Consider the following 19,226-nt stretch of genomic DNA (forward strand, 5'->3'; position numbering starts at 1 on the left):
GGTTAAACAAGTTCACGTGCAACCAGGAGGCTGCAGGTTCGAGTTACTAAGGCTGCCCAGGCGGATCGCCAGCAGGCATTCTCGGTGAGCGCGGTGTGCCAGGTGTGTGGACCTGTGAGGCCTTTCCACCTGTCTGGGGTCACTTCCTCATACCTGTCTGCACACTCGGGATTTCTCCAGAAGGTACTGCTCAATCTTGGCTCCCTCGATGGCGCCTCTCTTGTTGAAGTGGATGTCGATGTATTTGCCGAAGCGGCTGGAGTTGTCGTTGCGGATGGTCTTTGCGTTGCCGAAAGCTGAGGGACGATCGGTGTGACCCGGCATTACAAAGGAAGCACAGGCTGGGAGGGAGGGGCTTCACTCGAGCTGCCGGGTGCGAACAAACGGCTAAGCGAGGGCCCTGCTCAGGACTCGCTCACCTTCCAGGATTGGGTTGGCCTCCAGGACCTGCTGCTCGATCCATGAGTGCTGCCCGCTGATGGCCGCCAGGAACTGCAGGATGAGCTTAGTGCTCTCGGTCTTGCCGGCTCCAGACTCCCCGCTGGCAATATGCGAACACATGGCCGTACAGGCATGCGGGCACATTGACACACAAGGTGAGCTTCAGGACAGGCAAACGGCGCACATGGCGGCTCGATAAAAGGAGCAATAAGAGTGGCGCTAAGCGAGGGGGCGGGGCCAGCGGGGAGCCCACCTGATGATGCAGCACTGGTCCTTGTTGTTGCGCTGCATGTTGAAGTAGCAGTTGTCAGCGATGGCGAAGATGTGTGGAGGCATCTCGCCAATCTTCTTGTTGGTGTAAAGGCGGATCTGATCTGCCGTGTAAATAGGCAACAGCTGGTACGGGTTCACTGCCACCAGGATGGAGCCTGTGTAGGTCTGGGGTCAAAAAGGATCATGTCACACTGCTGAAGTTAAACCTTTCACAGATACTCTGAACATGTTACATAACTGACTAGAAACATTTTTAAATCGCTGATTTGAGATATTTACATATGGAAAATAAAATGTTTGAGGGAATTATTCACTTGCTGAAGACATCAAAGGAATTAAAAGGTTGGAAACCTTCTTGACTCAATGGCTGGTCATGGAGACCCACACTCAATGGCTGGTCATGGTGGCCCACACTCAATGGCTGGTCATGGTGGCCCACACTCAATGGCTGGTCATGGAGACCCATGCTCAATGGGAAGCCACAATGACTCAGGCAATGGATGGAGATGATAACTGACTCAGTGAAGGCTGACTTGATGGGGATCATCTCTACTTACCCTTCCACCGCAGTTGGTCTTTGCACAAGAGGCAATAGAAGGCAGAGAAGGAGATGTGTTTTGGGTGAGAACAAGGAAGGAGGAAAGCAGAAAGAGACCCATGATGAGGGAACAGCACCAGTTCTGGTAGGTTCCTCAGCTGGGTGCAGCTGTGGTGGAAAACTCCAGCGATGTGCACTCAGTTTCAGCACTGACTGTCCAAACCCAAGTTGAGTTCATGCAAATGACATCATTACTTATTATACCTTAAAAGTTAGTCTACTCTATGAATACCTCTGACCTGTTCATTCTTTGCATTGGCTGGAAAATGTGAGAACGTGCAGTGGTGGTGCAAGAATGTCATCTTCTCCAGGCCTACACACCAAAGGCATGTCTAGAGGGGTGGCACTGCCCCCCCAAAATATGATAGGGCAGCACGGTGGCGCAGCAAGTAGTGCTGCTGTCTCACAGCGCCTGAGTGGTGTGAGAGGATGTGGGTTTGATCCCTGCTCAGTCTGTGTGGAGTTTGTATGTTCTCCCCATGTCTTTGTGGGTTTCTTCCCACACTCCCAAGACATGTTGTTCAGGTTCCCCCATAGTGTGTGTGTGAGTGACACAGAGAGTGTGTGTTCCACTGATGTATGGATGAGTGACCCATTGTAAATAGTGTATCTAGCAGTGTAAGTCACTGCGGTGAATAAGGTGTGCGGGTTGATAACACTACATAGAGTTCATTGGAATTTGCTTTGGAGAAAAACATCTGCTAAATGAATAAATGTAAATGATTGGCACCCCTGGTGCCCCCAAATGCCACTGAACTAGAGTACTGTCAATCTGACAATGCTCAACAACACTGGATCAGAGCGCTGTCAATTGCTGCCTGATTTGCCATGTTTTTCAAAGAGGAAGAGAGACACAAGTCAACCACAGACCACGTCTCTGTTCATGGTATGAGCACACACAGTCACGTATTTTGAAATATGCAGACTGGGGGGTTGTCGTTCTCGGCAGCAAAAATATACATACGTGAACTCCAGGTTACAGCAACAGCACTGGAGCTCGACTGGTCTGGTAAAGATGACCCTCGCAGATATAACGGCTTCGAAAGCTCCCAGGAGTTCCAGTATATTACGTAGGTAGCTTGGCTAACATCCCACTCCGCCAACTGGTTCTTGTTACCCCTGTGCCACATCATTTAAGAAATCCTGGAATCGCTCCTGCCCCACACACACACACACACACACACACACTCACTCACATAGATAAGATGCTCTCGGTAGCGGATGAGCAGGTTGCGCAGGATCCCGGCCTCGTTCAGGTCGCCCAGCCGGATCATGTCTTCCACACCATGGATGGACGTAGGATGCATGGGCTTGATGTTGGTGGCATTCTGGGGGGAGATCCAGTGCTCCTGTAGGGCAGGAACGAGCCAGAGGGAGGGGTGGGCAGACATTCCGTGAGGCTGCAAACTCAAGTGAGCAACTGTAGCATCGCTGTCGCCACCAGGTTATTTTCTCCCAAAGAGATGAGAATTCCTCTGCAGTGACACAGTTAAATACGTCAGGAGGTCTCTGATCAAGAACACAAACTCTGTGGCAGATGTTGTGTTATAGAGGGGAAAAGAGGCATCACTACGAGGCTTGCGGGGCTCTTCAAAAACGGCCACGAGGGGTTCGAACACACAGTAGGCAAAGGGCTCCGAGTGGGATCCCCTGGACAAATAGCCACTGGTGCCACGACTGGCTAGGGCAGAACTCACATTCCCCTCATCGTCCAGGACCTGGATCTGCCCCGAGTCGCACAGCTTGACCACAGCACCAATGGGGACCCCGAACTCCCGGCCGGTCTTGAGGTCCAGCCAGACATAGTCCCCCTGCAAGCAGAGAGAGTGCAGATTATTCCAAAATCACCCCCATAATTAGTCCGTTTGTCTGCTGTTTGACTGACAAATGGCTCGTTTCTCCAGATAATCATAAACAAACACGTATCTTGGAAAAGGATTCTGCTCTTCACATCACTGTTACACATTTAATGTGATTAAGAACCTCCTGTCAAAGTGAAAAAGAAAAAAAATGGGATGTCAAAGTAAAGGTCATGAGGAAGTGCTCAAGAGGGGTGTTTGTGAGTCACTGTTGGGTCAGTGTGGGTCAGGGCTAACGGTTACAATCTCCGCTTTTCACTCACACACTCACACACACACAAACTTTCTGAACCACTCGTCCCATTCGGGGTCACAGGGAGCCAGAGCCTAACCTGGCAACACAGGGTGTAAGGCTGGAGGGGGAGGGGAGACACCCAGGATGGGACGCCAGTCTGTTACAAGGCACCCCAAGCAGGGCTCGAACCCCAGACCCACCGGAGTGCAGGACCCGGTCCAATCCACTGCGCCACCGCGCCCCCCAGTGTCTCCGCTTTTCCATTTTCACAAATGGAAGCATCTTTACATCATCTCAAGGGGCTTCATTAAAGTGCTGGAGCAGCAACACAGAAACCTTGCTGACTGTGGTAACGGAGCACAGTAAATTCAGCTCCGAGCGCTCACAGAATTCTCTCTCTTTCACACACACAGCCACACGACACAGTGTCCTACCGGCAGCAGGGTGCTGTGCTTGAACACGGAGCTGACGTTGCGCAGCAGCGCCCACTTGGCCTGCTCTTTCTCGTACAGCTCTACGTAATCCCGCCGCTTGTACATCCTCTAGCGCACAGCCACTCCGTACGGGACCCCGGGATGAGGCTCCACCTAGCCGGAGACCTGCTTCAGTCGCAGCGTGTGACCGCAGCAGCCCCTGCGACACCGTCCCCTAGTTCCACTGCGCCCGCCACAGGGGTCACGGTCCAGCCTCCATCTTCTGGAAGCTTCTTGTCCCCGAAAAGGCCGCTGTTCACCTGGCGTGCGGCTACAGGGTGGCGCAGCGCTGTCTGCTCCTCCGCACACCAGGGCATAAGAGCGGTGTGTGCAGTTGAAGCACCGGGTGCCCCTTCCCTCGCCACGAATGGCTTTTTAATTAGCTAAATAGCTGCACAGGCAGAGATAACCTAAAACCAGCTGGTGCAGCTGAGCAGCCCTCCTGGGACACCAGGTCAGCGGCACCGTATCCTAGCAACAGGAGACTCAATAATTCATTCCACGGCGCTGCTGCTTGATGCGGCGTTTTACCCTCAGGGCAGACTCTCCGAACGGCCTTGTGGACCCCCGGCAAAGAGCCCACACACCTGCCTTATCACAGCTGGTTCTAGCCACGTGCAGCAAAACTTTGTGCTGATGTTAAGGGACGAACCCCACATGTGCAGGGCCAGCGGCGGGAACGGCGCTGCTCGAAGGCGTTCCTCGAGGAGCCACTCCTGTTTGTACAAGGCGGATCCAGCTTTGAATGAAAATGTGTGAAATGAGCAGGAAACACATTCACTCAAACTGTATCAGAAACATATTTAATGGACCGTCTTCTTGGCACTTAACCCTTTCAGTGGTCTGCGCTAACGATAACCCTAATGCTAACCACATGGACGGAAACGCAGACGTGTCTCCTCTTCCGTCCCTTTGCGGCCATTTAGCCTCCTAACCTGTGCGGGAGATTGTAGACTCGTGACGTGGGGCAAGTTTGATGTGTGTGTGAGAGAGAGAGAGAGAGAGAGAGAGAATGATGGCCAAAACTGAAGCTGGCACACGTTTCAAAACTGAACGAATAAGTAAGACATCAACTGTAAACATGTCATTATGCGATGCAGACTTGACTTCAGGCACCAGGCCTTGCCCCGTCATCGCACCCTTGGCCATGAATATTTCAGCTGTGATGTGGAGCTCTGATAGGCCGCAGGCCGGATGGGTGACGGGAAGGCCGAGTGTCATGTGCGCCATGGCGGCGCTTCTCACGGAAACCCGAGCCCGAGAGGACGGCGCGCTCAGGCCACTGGATCCTGACCGGCAGGCCAGGGTTCGACAATGGAGACCTTCAATTATTCAGTGGACACATCTCTGCTGCCTCGCTGTGCGTTTCCTTACACCCTTTCGAGGTGTTTTCGTACATGCTTACAAGAGAAGCAATGAAGATCCCAGTGGAGTTTGCGAAATTACCAAAACTGTGTAAAGTTGACATTATAGGTCATCTTTATTTATTGGACGCCTTTGTTCTAGGTCACTTACACTGTCGCATTATTTTGTTTTGTTTCTGTGGAGCAGTAATTTTTACCCAGGCCAAGAACACTGAACAAAGCTACTACAGCAGGAAGGGGATTCGAGGCATGAACCATCAACCCTAAACATGGCTCCACCTATGGTCTCTAGATCTGATAATTTTTGTTTGAAGTCTTTGAACTGTGTCAAGTAAAGAGCCACATTAGCACTGATTTTTAGCGTGTGTGTGTGTGTCCTATGTGTACGTATAGCACATATATTAATGAAACATGCAATATGAGCATTGCTTTTGTCACCCGGAGTCCACTGGCCTCCTGCGGTTTCCACCTTCTGGTGCCACGGCGCCCCCTGCTGACCGCTGCTCTTAAAGCCCCTATCGGAGTAATTTCATTTTCCTGGTTTTGCACAAAGGCCACACTTCTATAAGCAATGTTTGCGCATAAGGCAGCAGACACTGGACATGAGGAAAATCCACCTGTTTTGTTATCATAATGACAACATTGCTGTGCTATTTTTAAGAAGGGCTTTGGCTCAGCTGGTGAAATGCTGTTTGATTTAGGCTCACCTCCCCGCCCTTCTTACACATGGAACGTCACCTGCTGCCCTTGCTGATAAAAAGAAGAAAACAAAGCTTCTTGGTGTTGAATCTCCACCGTCTCTACCGTTGGCTCTGTGTCCTTTTTATACACACAGTTAACACACAATACCACCAACACTGTGCGTCCTGATCACGACTACATCTGTCTGCTCCCCCCTCCCACCGTGTCCGAGGACGAGCGGCAGGCATGTCGAAGACAAACCCACGACGGAGACTTGCTGGACAGCACTTGCCATCAGAGAATCCCTCTTAGCAATGTCTCATAAGGGAGGAAGGGCTTCTTGCCATGACATTTGCCTGCAATGAGGAAGGAATTATTTTACAGCCCATGTGGATTTAAATTACTCGGCCCCAGGATGGGACAGGGCTTAATTAGCATTTAGATGGAAACAAGTCAAAGGTCACTATGGGAGACAAATGGTCTGGCTGATGAATGAGACATTTGACACTTGAAGCACTCATAATTAAAGCAGTGAGTGTTCCTTTCCCTGCAGTTTACCCTACTTTTACACACCCCCAGAGCACAGTAAACTGCTGTCATTACATGGAAGAAAGTCGTCCTTGCTTATGTACAGCAGCTACAAAGGGTTAACGGGCACCAGACAAAATGAAAAGCTCTGCAAAGGGAAAATGATATTTGGAGAAGAAAATGACATTCTTTAAAACGCGTGTTTATGTGCACGGGTCCAAGAGCGGTTACCTTGACCAGGGTGGAGAACTTGAGGCTCAGCCTTCGCACCACAGGGTCCCTGATCCCCGCAGGAGCGTCCTTGTTCACCGCCATGGCAATGGCACCGTAGCTCGTACCATTGGTGCGCGTGCAGCAAGTCAACGAAGACTGTCTGCTTTGTGTGTGTGTGTGTGTGTGTGTGTGTGTGTGTGTGCGTGCGTGTGTGTGTGTGTGTGAGAGAGAGAGAGACGAGCGGGGCCGCTTTGGGGGAAATTGTTCACGCTCCCGTTCCCCATCCCAACGGGACCCCAGTGTCCCCATCGTCAGGGACAATTACCCCAGAGAAAGGATGACAAGTTGCCCACAGAGAGGAACTTTCGCTGTTTGTTGGAGCGGAAAATGGACCCTCTTGTTTCTGTTTTGTTGTCTGAAAATCTGTGTCCACAACGAGACAGAACCGTGAAGGAGGACAAGCAGAACGAGGAGACCAAGCTGAATTGCACGTCCCAGGTCCGCAAGGGGTCCACAGGGGGTCCGCAGACCTGCTCTATTCCCCCGAAACGATGAAACTCCAGAGGCTCCTGGAGATAAAGCTCCTGTCCCATCGGACCGCGGTCCGGCATCGACACGTTCAGATCAGGGCCTCCAGCCGACGGAGAGCAGAGACAAATAACCAACGATGCTGCTTGAAAGTGCTGAATAAAATAAAGAATATGGCGGTATAAAGACAGATTTCAGACACGTATAAACAGTTAAAGTTCCTGTGACTTGAAGTTTTGCGGAGATTTGTCCATCGCCTGCAGCCTTCGCAGCTCGGCTGTCTGTGGGAACACGAGGCGCCGGAAGCGTCTCTTCTATTGCCTTTCCTTACAGTACGTTTCACATTTCATGTTGGCTTCTACGGGTCTAAGTGCAGCTAGCTACTGTGTGTGTGTTAGCGCCCTGTTAGCGCTCGGTTAGCGCCTGTTAGCGCTCGGTTAGCGCCCTGTTAGCGCTCGGTTAGCGCCTCGTTAGCACCCGTTAGCGCTCGGTTAGCGCTCACGCTAACAGATGAGCGAAGCCAGCAGTGGAACAGCATGGGGCCTTTTTGTCCTTTCTTATCCTCTGTTGGGCTCCATTAGGCGCTGCTGTCCATCTCCTCAGAGCTCAGGGGACAAAGACATACTGGAGAGCGGCTGGAGACAGGGTTCAGGAGAAGCGCTCTTTATTAAACGCGCACGTGTCGTGCAATGGCAGCCTTGGCGAAGGCGCAACAGCCGCTACGGGACAGTCCGCCCACTTGAACGCTTGGGAGGCCTCCCGGGTCACTCCGAGCCCCCTCCGCTCGCCTCGATGGTTAGGGGGTCACCCCTCGACGCACCCAGAATTCCCCAGTGGCAGACCGAGCGTCGGTAACATTACAACCGATCCGAGCGGAACGCAGGACTGCGTACGACACCAACTATTCACGTTAATTTGCATTAATTTACATTTTGGTCCCCCTAAGTGCCGCCGTTACAATATCACTTATGAAAGCACGCTCATGCTGTGTACACAACGCGGTATGTTAGTGACTGCAGAACTCAGCGCAGGCCCATGATGCAAATCACACACAACACACGCAGGTGTGTATCAGGACACTTGATTCCTTCACCTCATTTCATGAATGTGATGTCTGGAGGGTGAAGGAGAACATGTTCTCTCCCTGGTTCTGGAGCCGGATGTAGCCCCCCTGCGGACTTTGCCCCCGACTCCCTGACCGACTCCATCCCAGGTTCTCCACAGTGTGGCTCTTGGTTCGAACCCAGATCCCCAGCAACAACTGCTTGGGACTCAAAAGCAGTCTGAAGTTCACTTTTGGTCAGCACTGCTAAAATGCTCATCACTGAGGACTCGGTCCCAAACCACTGAATGCTGGTGTCAGCACTGGTTGCGCCGCTAGAGCGAAGGTACCAGACGCTAAGGCCCAGCTTATCTCAGTACCTAAGAACAAAGTCTCAGCTCCAGCTGTCCCTGCTGGTACTACTGGTCCTGATGTTGACGATCAGTAGTCAGAGGTACTGAAGCGAGGGTTTGTGTCACTGTGTTACATGTTATAAAGCAAAGAGAATGTGCAAGAGGTTGCTGGTCTTGGGTCCTCTACTGGTGATTTACAGACAAGATGTAATCTAGAGCACGTTAGTGTGGTGCTAAACGTACTGCATTTGCCAATAACTATGATGACTTTGGGAACGGCCGGGGTTCTTTAATAGGGGTGTGTCCACCCCAGTTGGAGGGGATCCATAGTCCTCTTCTGGGACATCAGAAAGAAACTGTCCCCACCACCTAGGTCGCAGTTTGATGACCTCCATTCTCAAGCTGTTTCCTCTAAGAGTTGCACACCGTCTATCCTGCAAATCCAAAATGTCATTCACAGCATCCATACGATTCCATTACCTAGACCACGGTGCAACAAAGCTCACTGAGATTCTTGAAACTAACCTGATCCCTGTTAAAAGCAGCCAGATTGAACGAACCATAGGTTTCCAACCCCGTCACCAAACGTGCGTGACGTAACATACACTCTACTAGCAGTAAAGCAGGCCAGGTTCACGCCATTGTGCTGAATAATACAATAGATATCTTTGGTCTTTCGGAAACATGGCTCACAATTGCTGACGGTGTGTCACTGATTGAGGCCTCCCCTAGGAGCTCCAGCCATGGTGGATGCCCGGCTGCTGTCTTCAGAGGGTCCTTCCAGTAGCTGAAAGGAAGGGTTATCCTCTCCTTTTCAAATGGCTTTCCTTCACTCTGAAATCAAAAATCAAATTTAACTGTTTTATGGCACTTATCTACAGACCTCTATGAACCTGCAACTTGTTTTTTGACAGTTCGGCAACCTCCTCACAGAGCTGGTAACAAGGCATGGTAGCATTGTGGTTCTTGGTGACTTCAGCATTCACATCAACATGGAATGCTACACCAGTGGGAAATCCTCCCCGTGTCTGCCGGCTTTTTTGGGGATCTCAACATGTTGACACACCTACCCACCACCTCAACCACACACTCGATCTTATCTTCCAGTGCGTCACCGTCCATCACCTTCATCTCATCTCTCAATCATACCCTTGTATCTCAGATGATCACCTCATCTGCTTAGATCTCTGCCCGTCTCCAGCAGCTACCAGTGTCAACAAGGTCATCATGACATTGTTTTGGCCATTCAAACATCACAACGGTTTAGAGAGTCACGTGATCGATGCCTCACAGATTCACCTATGTGACGACTCCACCATAATTGCACTCACCAATAACTACAGTGCTATTCGAAGGCAAACTCTTGATGAGATTGCTCCTCCCAAACTTACAGTAGTCTCAGCCAAAAAGCACTGCCCATAATTTACTAAAGAAACAATTTCCCTCAAACATGAATATCATAGGGTAGAGCAAAAGCGGGGAGTGAGAATCTCATCAGTACACTGTTATTCCTGGTCAGACTTGGTCTGTTGTTACAGAAAGGCCCTTTCTGCAGCACGATCTTTATACTGCTCAAAATTAATTAACGAGAACAGTAGCAACCCTCAACTCGTAAGTCAAACAATCTCTGGGTTGAGTAATCTGGTGTTTTTCCCCAACTCTAAATTGTACAGTCTAAGACTATGGACCGAATGGGACACCCCCAGTGTCACCGGCAGATTCGATGAAGCACGTGAGCCAGGGTGCTGTCTTGCCTCATTCCAACCAGTTAGTGAATTTGGCATGAGGATGAGATCATCAAAATCTATTACCTGCTCAGTGGACCCCATAGCAAAGAAATATTTCAAGTCATCACTTTTTCAGTCATCAGACTTGTTCGCACCATAATCAATGTATCTCTGCCATCTGGGGTGGCTCCGGGTTCCTTCAAAAGTTCAATCCTGAAGCCATTTCTCAAGAAACCGAACTCAGATCCTTCTTTGTAAAAACTACAGGCTGATTTCTAATTTCCCTTTCATCTCAGAAGTACTAGAAAAGGTTGCTGAGTAGCTTCTGGAATGTGTAAGCCACAGATGATCTCTTGGAAGAATTTCAATCCAGTTATCCCCATGCCAGGGTACCGGCAACATCCTCCTGTCAGCAGGCTTCCCAGTGCTGCTCATCCTTCTGGATGTCACTGCTTCACGAGCTGGAGACATACCTGGGCCTGCCAGGTGCTGTCCACAAGTGCTTCAAGTCCTACATTGCACATACATTTCAGTACGTGTACCTTAGTGAAACTTCCTCTCCCTGGTCCAATACAGAATACCTCAGGGTTCTGTTGTGGAACCATTGCTTTTTTCACTATGCTCTCTTCACATCAGGTAATATCCTCCAAAAAAAAAAAAAAAAAAAAAAAAAAAAAAAATCAATATTTAATTTCACCGCAGCTCTACTTGTCCATCAAACCTTCAGTCATCCACACTACCAAGCATCTATCCCACTCTTTGGATGACTTCAAGGCCTGGATGGATGCCACACATCTTGCCCTGAAGCCAAATAGAAGAGAGATCTTACTCCTGCGACCAAAAATCCCTTTTCAGCTTAATCTTACGGATCTGGATTTCAGCGTTTTGTCTTCATTGAGGATTCCCTGCCTATGCCATCTTCCCCCTCCAGCTTGTCCAGGAAGCTGCAGGCAGGGTTGGCACTGGCTCTTGGAAATTCTGGCCCATCACTCGTGTGCTGTGATCCTCCACTGGCTATCGATTGCATATACTGTAGATACCACTTGAAGACACTTTTTCTAACCTAGTCCAGCCTTGACAGAATTCCGTCTCTAAGCTCTACAGGCAATTCCTTCGACCTCATGGCTTGGCTTTTGCTCTGACACACATTGTCAGCTGTGGGACTTTATATAGACAGGTGTGTGCCTTTCCAAGTAATGCCCAATGAATTGAATTTACCACAGGTGGACTCCAGACAAGGTGTGGAAACATCTCAAAGATGACCAAAGAAATGGGATGCACCTCAGATTGTGATATTTCCCTTTTCTATTTTTTAATAAACTTGTAAAAATTTCTAAAATCCTGTTTTCGCTTCGTCATTACAGGATACTTACTGTAGATTGATGCAGGGAAAAAATGAACGTAAGTGATTTTAGCATAAGGCTGAAACATAAAAAGTGAAAAAAAATCAAAAGGGTCTCGATACATGCGTGTGTGCACGTGTGTCCACGCAGGTTCTTTGCCAGCACACAGAAGGCCTAGGAAGGGGGATAGCAAGTGGTTCTTGAACATCCAGTCGATTATTTTCCTCCCCTTTTCTGGAGTTTTTACTTTTCTTGCTTTAGTTGCTGTAACAGCTAATACCTCCATTCACATTTATTAATTTAGCTGATGCTTTTCTCAAAGGCGACACACAGTGTTAAAGCACTTCCAATTATTTACCCATTCAAGGACACTGCAGCTGAAGGTGAGATCTGAACTTGTAACCTTTGGGTCGAAAGCAGCGGCTCTAACCACTATGCTACCATCTTATTACACCTTTGAGCAGAATTTTCTGGAATGTGTGTGTCGGTGTCCAAGAGGTACAGTTGTCGACACCGATGCCGGCTAGAGAGGCTATGAGCTGGCCCAGTTTGTTATACTCTCTGCTTTTCATTTAACACATTTCAATCCTTCATTTCATAGTTTGCAGGAGGTCACGTTTTACGGCGCGAACTGCGGCTGCAGGAACGACAGGGACCGAAAGGGACCCGCCCAGCTGCCGCTGTGGTCACCGTGCTTCCCCTTGATCCGCTTAGCGGTACTTAGTGGCCCCCGTTGACACCCGGTGCTATTCTGGGCTCCGGGGTTCCAGAGTCGAGCGGTTGGAGCATCAACACGGGATTCGCGCGCCTTCATTGCGTCACGCCACAGAACTCCTTCACACGGCACCTCAGCTTGACTGGGCCTCGCCTCTGACCTCTGACCCTCCCCGACTGTGCACACGCTCCCCATTGCCATAGCAAATGAGTGCACAGGTGGACAACGAGCAGAATCTCCTGTTGCCTTGGCAACGGGCTGAACCACAGGGCTGAGGATGTTATTAAAACACTGCAGTAAAAGAGTGTTCATGCTGCTACCTACACATGTTTACATGCAGTCCCCCCCCCCAACACACACACACACACACACACACACACACACACACACACACACACACACACACACACACACACAGCACAGCCTTCAGCTAGTCTCATCGCTGTCTGAAACAGAGGATGGAGGGTTCGCTTCCCACTTGTAGACTGGGCGCAAAAGAGGATGCGGGTGCACCACACACGTGCAAAGAGACACAATGAATAGCTCTACACACACAGAACCCACATCATCTGCAAAAGGAAGGCGATCAGCGAGTCAACGTGCTGTGCACATTCCACAGCAACGCAGAGAACATGCAGAGAAAGAGCGCCTTCGCCGTCTTACCTGCTGCAGAATGACCATGCTTCCAGATTGTTCCTTGACATCAGAAGTGACCTGCAGGACCTCTGTGTGGCGAGAGAGGAGGGGGGGAGAGGTGAGGAGCCAAGCACACCCGAGCCCTGGCGACACACTCCATACGTATGAACACAAAGAGAGCCTCGAACCCACCCGTTCAGTTTGTGCCTCAGCTGCTGCTCATGTGACCCAGTGGCCCAGAGGTGAGCGAGACGCAGGGCAGGAGGCTTTATACAGAAGCAGCCTGGCCTGGTGGGGGTGGAGCCCCCGGGCCACGCCCCCGAGCCACGCCCCCAGGCCACTGAACAAAACGGCCAGTTAATGATCGAACTACAGATACAATAATAACACGACCACAGGTGAACCATGCCGGCAGACTTTGCCCCTTTGAAAGTGTCTGACCCACAGACATTTGGGCGTTTTACACCAATTTACAGTGGTGCAGACACTTGTTCTCAGGTCACATGACGGGTTACCGCGGCGAGGGAAGGTCATCGTCACCCCGCATTACTTTTTGTTTGTGGTCGTAAATTATTTACGGGTAACTCCACCGCTCAGTGGTTTCTCCCAATTCGTTTCCAGTGCTGCTTTCTAACATTGTGTGTGTGTGTGTGTGTGTGTGAGCGAGCGCATGTTTCACCAAGTCATCACTCTGTTGAACACACGCTGTCGTCGAGTGCAACTTCTCTACACGCCAAAGCTCTGGACTGTTAGAAAGTTCCAGAGGCCAGTGGAGATTCGGGAAATAGGGGGCGCATCAATATTTAATTGACTCATTAGAGGACATCGAGAACCCTGGGGGGGCCGCAGCGGGTAGCCGAGCCCAGAAGCCGCTCTTCTGCTGAGCCCTTACCACGCTACTTTGAGCAGGCTCAAACCGAGACCACATGAGCTTTATGGCCACCCTGGGGGGTGTGCCTCTGGGTGGGGGGGGGGGGGGGGTGACGCAGGTCAGAAACATGGGGCAGGTGGTCAAAGCACACAGTTTACTGTGGAAGTACCGTAGTGCGTTACCCCTACCTGTTAAGGACATAATGTCTCCACACTCACAGTATAGCAGAGCTGCTTATCGGGGTGGCGGGGGGTAGGCTCGGGGGGGGGTTAAAGGCTGTGGGGTGCCGTCTGTCAGCAGTGCCAGGAGACCAGGCGGGGGGGCGGTTATGGCTGCAGAGCCCATCTGTCACCCCCCCCACCATGTGACAGCGCCTGCTGCCGCCTCCTGCAGGCCAGTTGCAGCACCAGACCCCCCCCTCCCCCCGTCTTCTGGAAAATTGCGGCTCGCTGGCAGAGTAAGGGGACCCGCGGCACGCTGGCACACACACACTTGCAGAGTAAACACGTTGCTAGAGGGAAACGCGCTTGACCCCTGGCAGAGCGGCGCCGACGAGCGTCGGCAAGCAAGGGACACGGACGCAGCGCTTGAAAGTGACTCTTGGGGAGGAAGACGGGTCACGAAGAGACGAACACTTTCCGTGGCGTTCATGGGCTCGGCTCTCATGAGCGGGGGGGCCGGAGCAATAACGACAGACACAATAATAATCACCACCCGGCAAAAAACATTACAAATGAGCACAACCAGTCTTACAAAAGTTAAAGGGAAAGTTCAGATGCTGCTTGGAGTTTTGACACAATTCCTTATTTATATATTTATCTCTATTTATTCGTCCCTCCGAAAGCTCCTCTCCTGAGGGCCCACGCACACCTGGACGCTCGGCTCTATACGGATTTACCCTTCTGCACAGCAGGGTCATTTTTACCGTAGGAGCCCAGGGCAAGTACCCCGAGGAAGGAAACTTCAGCAGGAGGTGGGCTGCGAACCCAAGACCCACGTGCAGTAGGTTGCGTGTTTGGAGCCTCCTGCTGTCCTCAGTGCCACTAAGAGGCTTTTTCCTGAGAGGCGCCATCATTAAGCCGCTGAGCGAACTCACCTCTCTGTAGCCACGCAATGCTCCCGTCCCTCTGCGTTCTCAGCTACATCCCCAGCACACAGGTGGCGGGTTCGAGACGCCGGGGGTCGACGTGGAGCCGTTCGCTCGTTCACTCGCTCACCCACTCTCACTGGCTGCCTGCTCTGCGTGGAGATTGACAGACAGAGCAGCTCCTTCGCCGCCACCGATCCCTGTGAGCCAGGGCGACGGCTCAGGGCCGAGGAGGAGGCAGGATGTGGGCGGGGCCATCGGAGCCACACTTCAACCCCCCCATCCCCCCCGGCACACCCTCCGATTCCCACGCCGAGGATCGTTCCCGACTGAGCTTGAGAGGAGAAGGTTCTGGGTTCAATGCAGTTTGTAGCCTCCTGGGTGCACAGGTGAGGAACACACCTGTGGGAGACCCGAGGAAGCTCAGAACCAGCGCCCCCTATTGGACAGCATGTGCACAGACCAGAGAGAGATGCACGCACGCACGCACGCACACGCACGCACGCACGCACGCACACACACACACACACACATTTCTGTAAAGAAAGTGGGGGGGGTTTAAATAGTCTTTAGGAAACAAAATCTATTCATTTAATGACAAAATGGTAAAATTAAATAAGCAAAGGTGACAATTTAAGCAGTAAAAATTACAGAACTTCTTTTATTGAAGGAAAACAATGGCGCAAAGTGTGAGAGAAATACAGTGGCACACACAGATTGATACAGTAATATACACCGTTAAAGGATTAATGATAAAAAGGCTTTTCATTCCTTGTGCTTGTAAACTGCTGCAGGGAACAGCTGGGGAGGAAAAGCACTGATTTACCTGATCTTACGGGAATAAAGCCTTTTGCTCGCAGTAACTGCACGTCTTAAAGGTTCTTTCAAATTGATGGCAAAATCAGACAAAATTAAAATAATTTGCAGCATTTAAAAGGAAACACAATGAGTGGTAGTTCCTGAGTATCTTTCTGATACGGAAGAGTAAACATACAGTATTTGTGGTAAAGAGGAGTAAACAAGGACACAGAGGAAGACACACGCACAGAGCCCAGGAAAAGGTGTTCTGTGGAATTGCTCTGCGCAATAAGAGCCTGAGAGGAACCGCAGAGACGTGCACTTTGTGTGTGTGTGTGTGTGTGTGTGTGTGTGTGTGCGCGTGCGTGCGTGCGTGCCACGCCCTTTGCCACCAAACACTGGGACACGAGTGTCTAAAAGGCAACGGCGGACAAACGACGGAGTTGTGTCAATGTGTGTGAGTGCAGACGGCGAACGCGGAAAACGTGGTAAATGCACGGTCCAGGTGGAAACAGTCAGACCATCTTGGCACCATGATACTACTGTAGTGCATCCTCACACACAGGAGCACACACATGCACGCACGCACGCTAGACACACCTTCTCACGCAGAGCTCGGCCTGCCGCTCCCCAGGACGAACCCACGGACGGAACGGACGCCGGGGAGGCCGAGTCCGGTCTGAGGGGACCCCCCCCCGATCACCCCCGGCGAACAGGGGGCCCGATGAAGCAACGAGGTGCCGAAGTAAACGAAACACCCATTTGTGGTCTATTACCGCAATCCCAGCACAACTGGGAGAAAAGAGCAAAGGCACAGCGGTCGCAGCTGCAGGGAAAGACGACGAGCGCAGAGGACTGAGCAGCGCTGACACACACGTCACGCAACACACGCGTGTCCCTCACTGCCCTCCCCTGCCGCATCTGCAGACTGCGGAGCTCAAAAGACCCCCAGGGGTTCCGTGGCTGCCGACGACTCCTCCCACCCCACCACACACACACACACACACACACACACACACACAGAGCAGCAATGTACCTGAACGCCCGGTGTGGTGCGGTGACTCGCTTGGTCATCGACAAGTCAACACAAGGACCATCCTTGCATGGCTGCTTGCGTCCCATAAAGGTCACGACACAGTGCAGGTGGAGCAGCTCCCAAAGGAAAACAGAGACCCTGAACCATAGTAAACCACAGTAAACTACATACCCAGTAATGATAATAAGTACAATTCTGACTGCATCCCATGAACTCCAGTGACCGGCCCGTTTGCTGATTGACTTCTGAACCTGAGGAGGACACCCAGGCTGCCTGGAAACCCACAAAGTTCTTCTGTGTGCCGTGCATACACACGCACGCACGCACAGCATGATGCAGAGCAGATTTGTGGTCCAGAGTGACACCGACACACACAGGAGAAGCTGTTGAGCTCCAGGCCCCAGGGAGCGGCCCGGGGAGCGTCGGCCACGGGGCTCAGATGTTGGTCAGTACGTTGCTGGTGAGCAGTTTAACCGTGACCGTCCCGGGGAGGTCGTCGTTCTGCCGGTTGCCCTTATCGCGCAGGTGCAGCGTGCGCACTTCCTGGGGCTCGTTCGGTTTGCTGGTGAGGGTCACCTGACCGAGGAAGGAGTCCGACACGATGTTCCTGTTGTAGATCTGCTCCGCGAGCACAGAGAGACGGAAAGAGACAACGAAGTTTATGGAGCGCAGAAGAAACGCGCACAGCAGTGAACGACCGCGTCGGTGACTCGGGGCTCGAAGCGCCGCTGACCTCGATGTGGATGGTGCCGTTGGCCTTCTTCCTGTAGAAGACGCCCTTGACGTTGAAGTCGGGGCTCAGCGTGTCCTTGTGCACAGGGGAGCGCACTTTGTGGCCCTCGCAGCTCATGACGACGTAGGGGTCCGAGGCTGAAACGACCGCAGCGCGACACCTCAACACAAACACACCTGGAGAGCAGGCAACAGCGCTGGAGCACAAACAGCACGTGCATTTAAAGGTGCGGCTTGACGGCAGGGCGGCACCGGACAACACGTGAGCCAAAAGGCCTTTGGTCCATAAGTTACGTGTACGGTACCGTGGCAAAGTACAGCGATGTGGTACAATACGGTACACGTACAGTGGTGCCTCAAGTAAAATGGACCCATTCAACTTTACAGGGACTTTCATTCTATTCCTTCCTTTGACTTGCGAGGCGATTTTCTCGTTTCAATGAACCCAGTTTGGATTTTGCGCTTTCCGTAGCGACTCACGCCGAGCAACTGCGTGTTTGCCGAAACCTTTGGGTGCGAGAGGATGTGGGTTCGATCCCCGCAGTGTGGAATTCGCACGGTCCCCCCGTGTTTGTGTGGGCTTCCTCCGGGTGTTCTGGTTCCCTCCCGCAGCCCAAAGACATGCGTTTCAAGGGAAGTGGTGATTCTGTGCTGACTGTAGTGTGTGTGCGCGCGCGCACTTCACTAGTGTACAAACGTAGCGTACGTCACACTAAGTCGCCTTGCATGGAAAAATGTGCACCGAGACTACCACGGTCGGTAAACGGAGAAATGCGAATGTCTCACAGAGCAACAGGGCTGTTTTCGGCTGTGCACGTTACGCCGGTAAAACAAGGGGACGGTACGCTACGGAGTCCCATGCTGCAGGTGGAAAAACTAAACTGTTCAGCGTCACTGCATCTTGACCACAAGGGGGAGCACCTCCATCGGAGTCCTGGGCCTGCAGTCCGTCGGCTCGCACCACGTGCACCTGCGTCACCAGGCTGGGGTAGCCGCACATACCCGTCCAGCAGGTGTGGGGGGGTTCGTCGAGGGTCAGCTCCCTGCCGCCGGAAAGAAGGGGTAAAACACGGTGCGGCGCACCGGAACGGGGGAGCGAAGGGAACCGGAGGGTCAACTCACTTGCAGTCGGAGGGAACGTCAGTGAAGACCCTCAGCAAGAATTCCCCCTGCAGGCCGGGGTCGAAGGTCGTGGGGATGATGACGTAGCGGCCCTCCTTGAGCTCCTTCCTCAGGAAGACGGAGCGCGAGTTGATGTAGACGGAGCCGCCCACCTTCTGCTGGCTCAGGTGCATCCGGTACTTCCTGTTGAGCTCCACCTGGCCGGAGGGAGAGCGGTTTCGCCCCTGCGTGCGCGTGCTCGCTCACACGCGCTCACGCACACGAGCCCCGAGCCCCGAACCCTCACCTGGTGGATGTCGAACCCGATGGCCAGGTTCTCCCCTTTGCCCTCTTTGGCTCGCACTCGCTGGTCCTTCTGGTGCAGGCAGACGAGCACCTCGTCCACCACCTTCTTCACGTCAAACATGTACTGTGGACAGACATGGGGCCACCGTCAGCGACAGCTGCTCCCCTCTCCGTCTCTCCCACACACGCAGGCACGCACATGCACCACAGCGTGCCACAGAGACTCCTCCTGAATACAGTCAATTTTCTTCTCTCACGCTCCTTTAACGGGTTCTTCCCGACCGCG

The 19,226-nt window shown here is 52.1% G+C and overlaps 2 protein-coding genes across 6 annotated transcripts in view; both read right to left on the minus strand.

Moving 5' to 3' along the window:
- Window positions 1-13,054, minus strand: part of myo7aa (myosin VIIAa) — a 32,618-nt gene extending 19,564 nt beyond the window's left edge. Inside the window, exons 1-8 of the mRNA XM_018736167.2 lie at window positions 13,037-13,054; window positions 6,118-6,129; window positions 3,841-3,948; window positions 3,010-3,123; window positions 2,509-2,661; window positions 695-879; window positions 420-541; window positions 154-296 (exon numbers count right to left, since the gene is read on the minus strand). Coding sequence (XP_018591683.1) covers window positions 154-296; window positions 420-541; window positions 695-879; window positions 2,509-2,661; window positions 3,010-3,123; window positions 3,841-3,948; window positions 6,118-6,129; window positions 13,037-13,054 — 855 coding nt within the window. The remainder of the gene's footprint in view (window positions 1-153; window positions 297-419; window positions 542-694; window positions 880-2,508; window positions 2,662-3,009; window positions 3,124-3,840; window positions 3,949-6,117; window positions 6,130-13,036) is intronic.
- The window catches only part of capn5a (calpain 5a), a 32,041-nt gene continuing 15,299 nt past the window's right edge, over window positions 2,485-19,226 (minus strand). For 4 of the 5 annotated variants that reach the window (XM_018736145.2, XM_018736147.2, XM_018736146.2 and 1 more), the window contains exons 9-13: window positions 18,942-19,064; window positions 18,656-18,852; window positions 18,455-18,576; window positions 17,535-17,671; window positions 16,218-17,419 (exon numbers count right to left, since the gene is read on the minus strand). In XM_018736145.2, the coding sequence (XP_018591661.1) occupies window positions 17,237-17,419; window positions 17,535-17,671; window positions 18,455-18,576; window positions 18,656-18,852; window positions 18,942-19,064 (762 nt within the window). In that variant the 3' untranslated portion in view covers window positions 16,218-17,236. Of the gene's footprint in view, window positions 2,500-16,217; window positions 17,420-17,534; window positions 17,672-18,454; window positions 18,577-18,655; window positions 18,853-18,941; window positions 19,065-19,226 lie in introns of those variants that run through there. The other variant, XR_003797948.1, reaches the window with a different exon arrangement.

Source organism: Scleropages formosus, chromosome 10, assembly GCF_900964775.1.
Source record: "Scleropages formosus chromosome 10, fSclFor1.1, whole genome shotgun sequence".
NCBI classification, from domain to species: Eukaryota; Metazoa; Chordata; class Actinopteri; order Osteoglossiformes; family Osteoglossidae; genus Scleropages; species Scleropages formosus.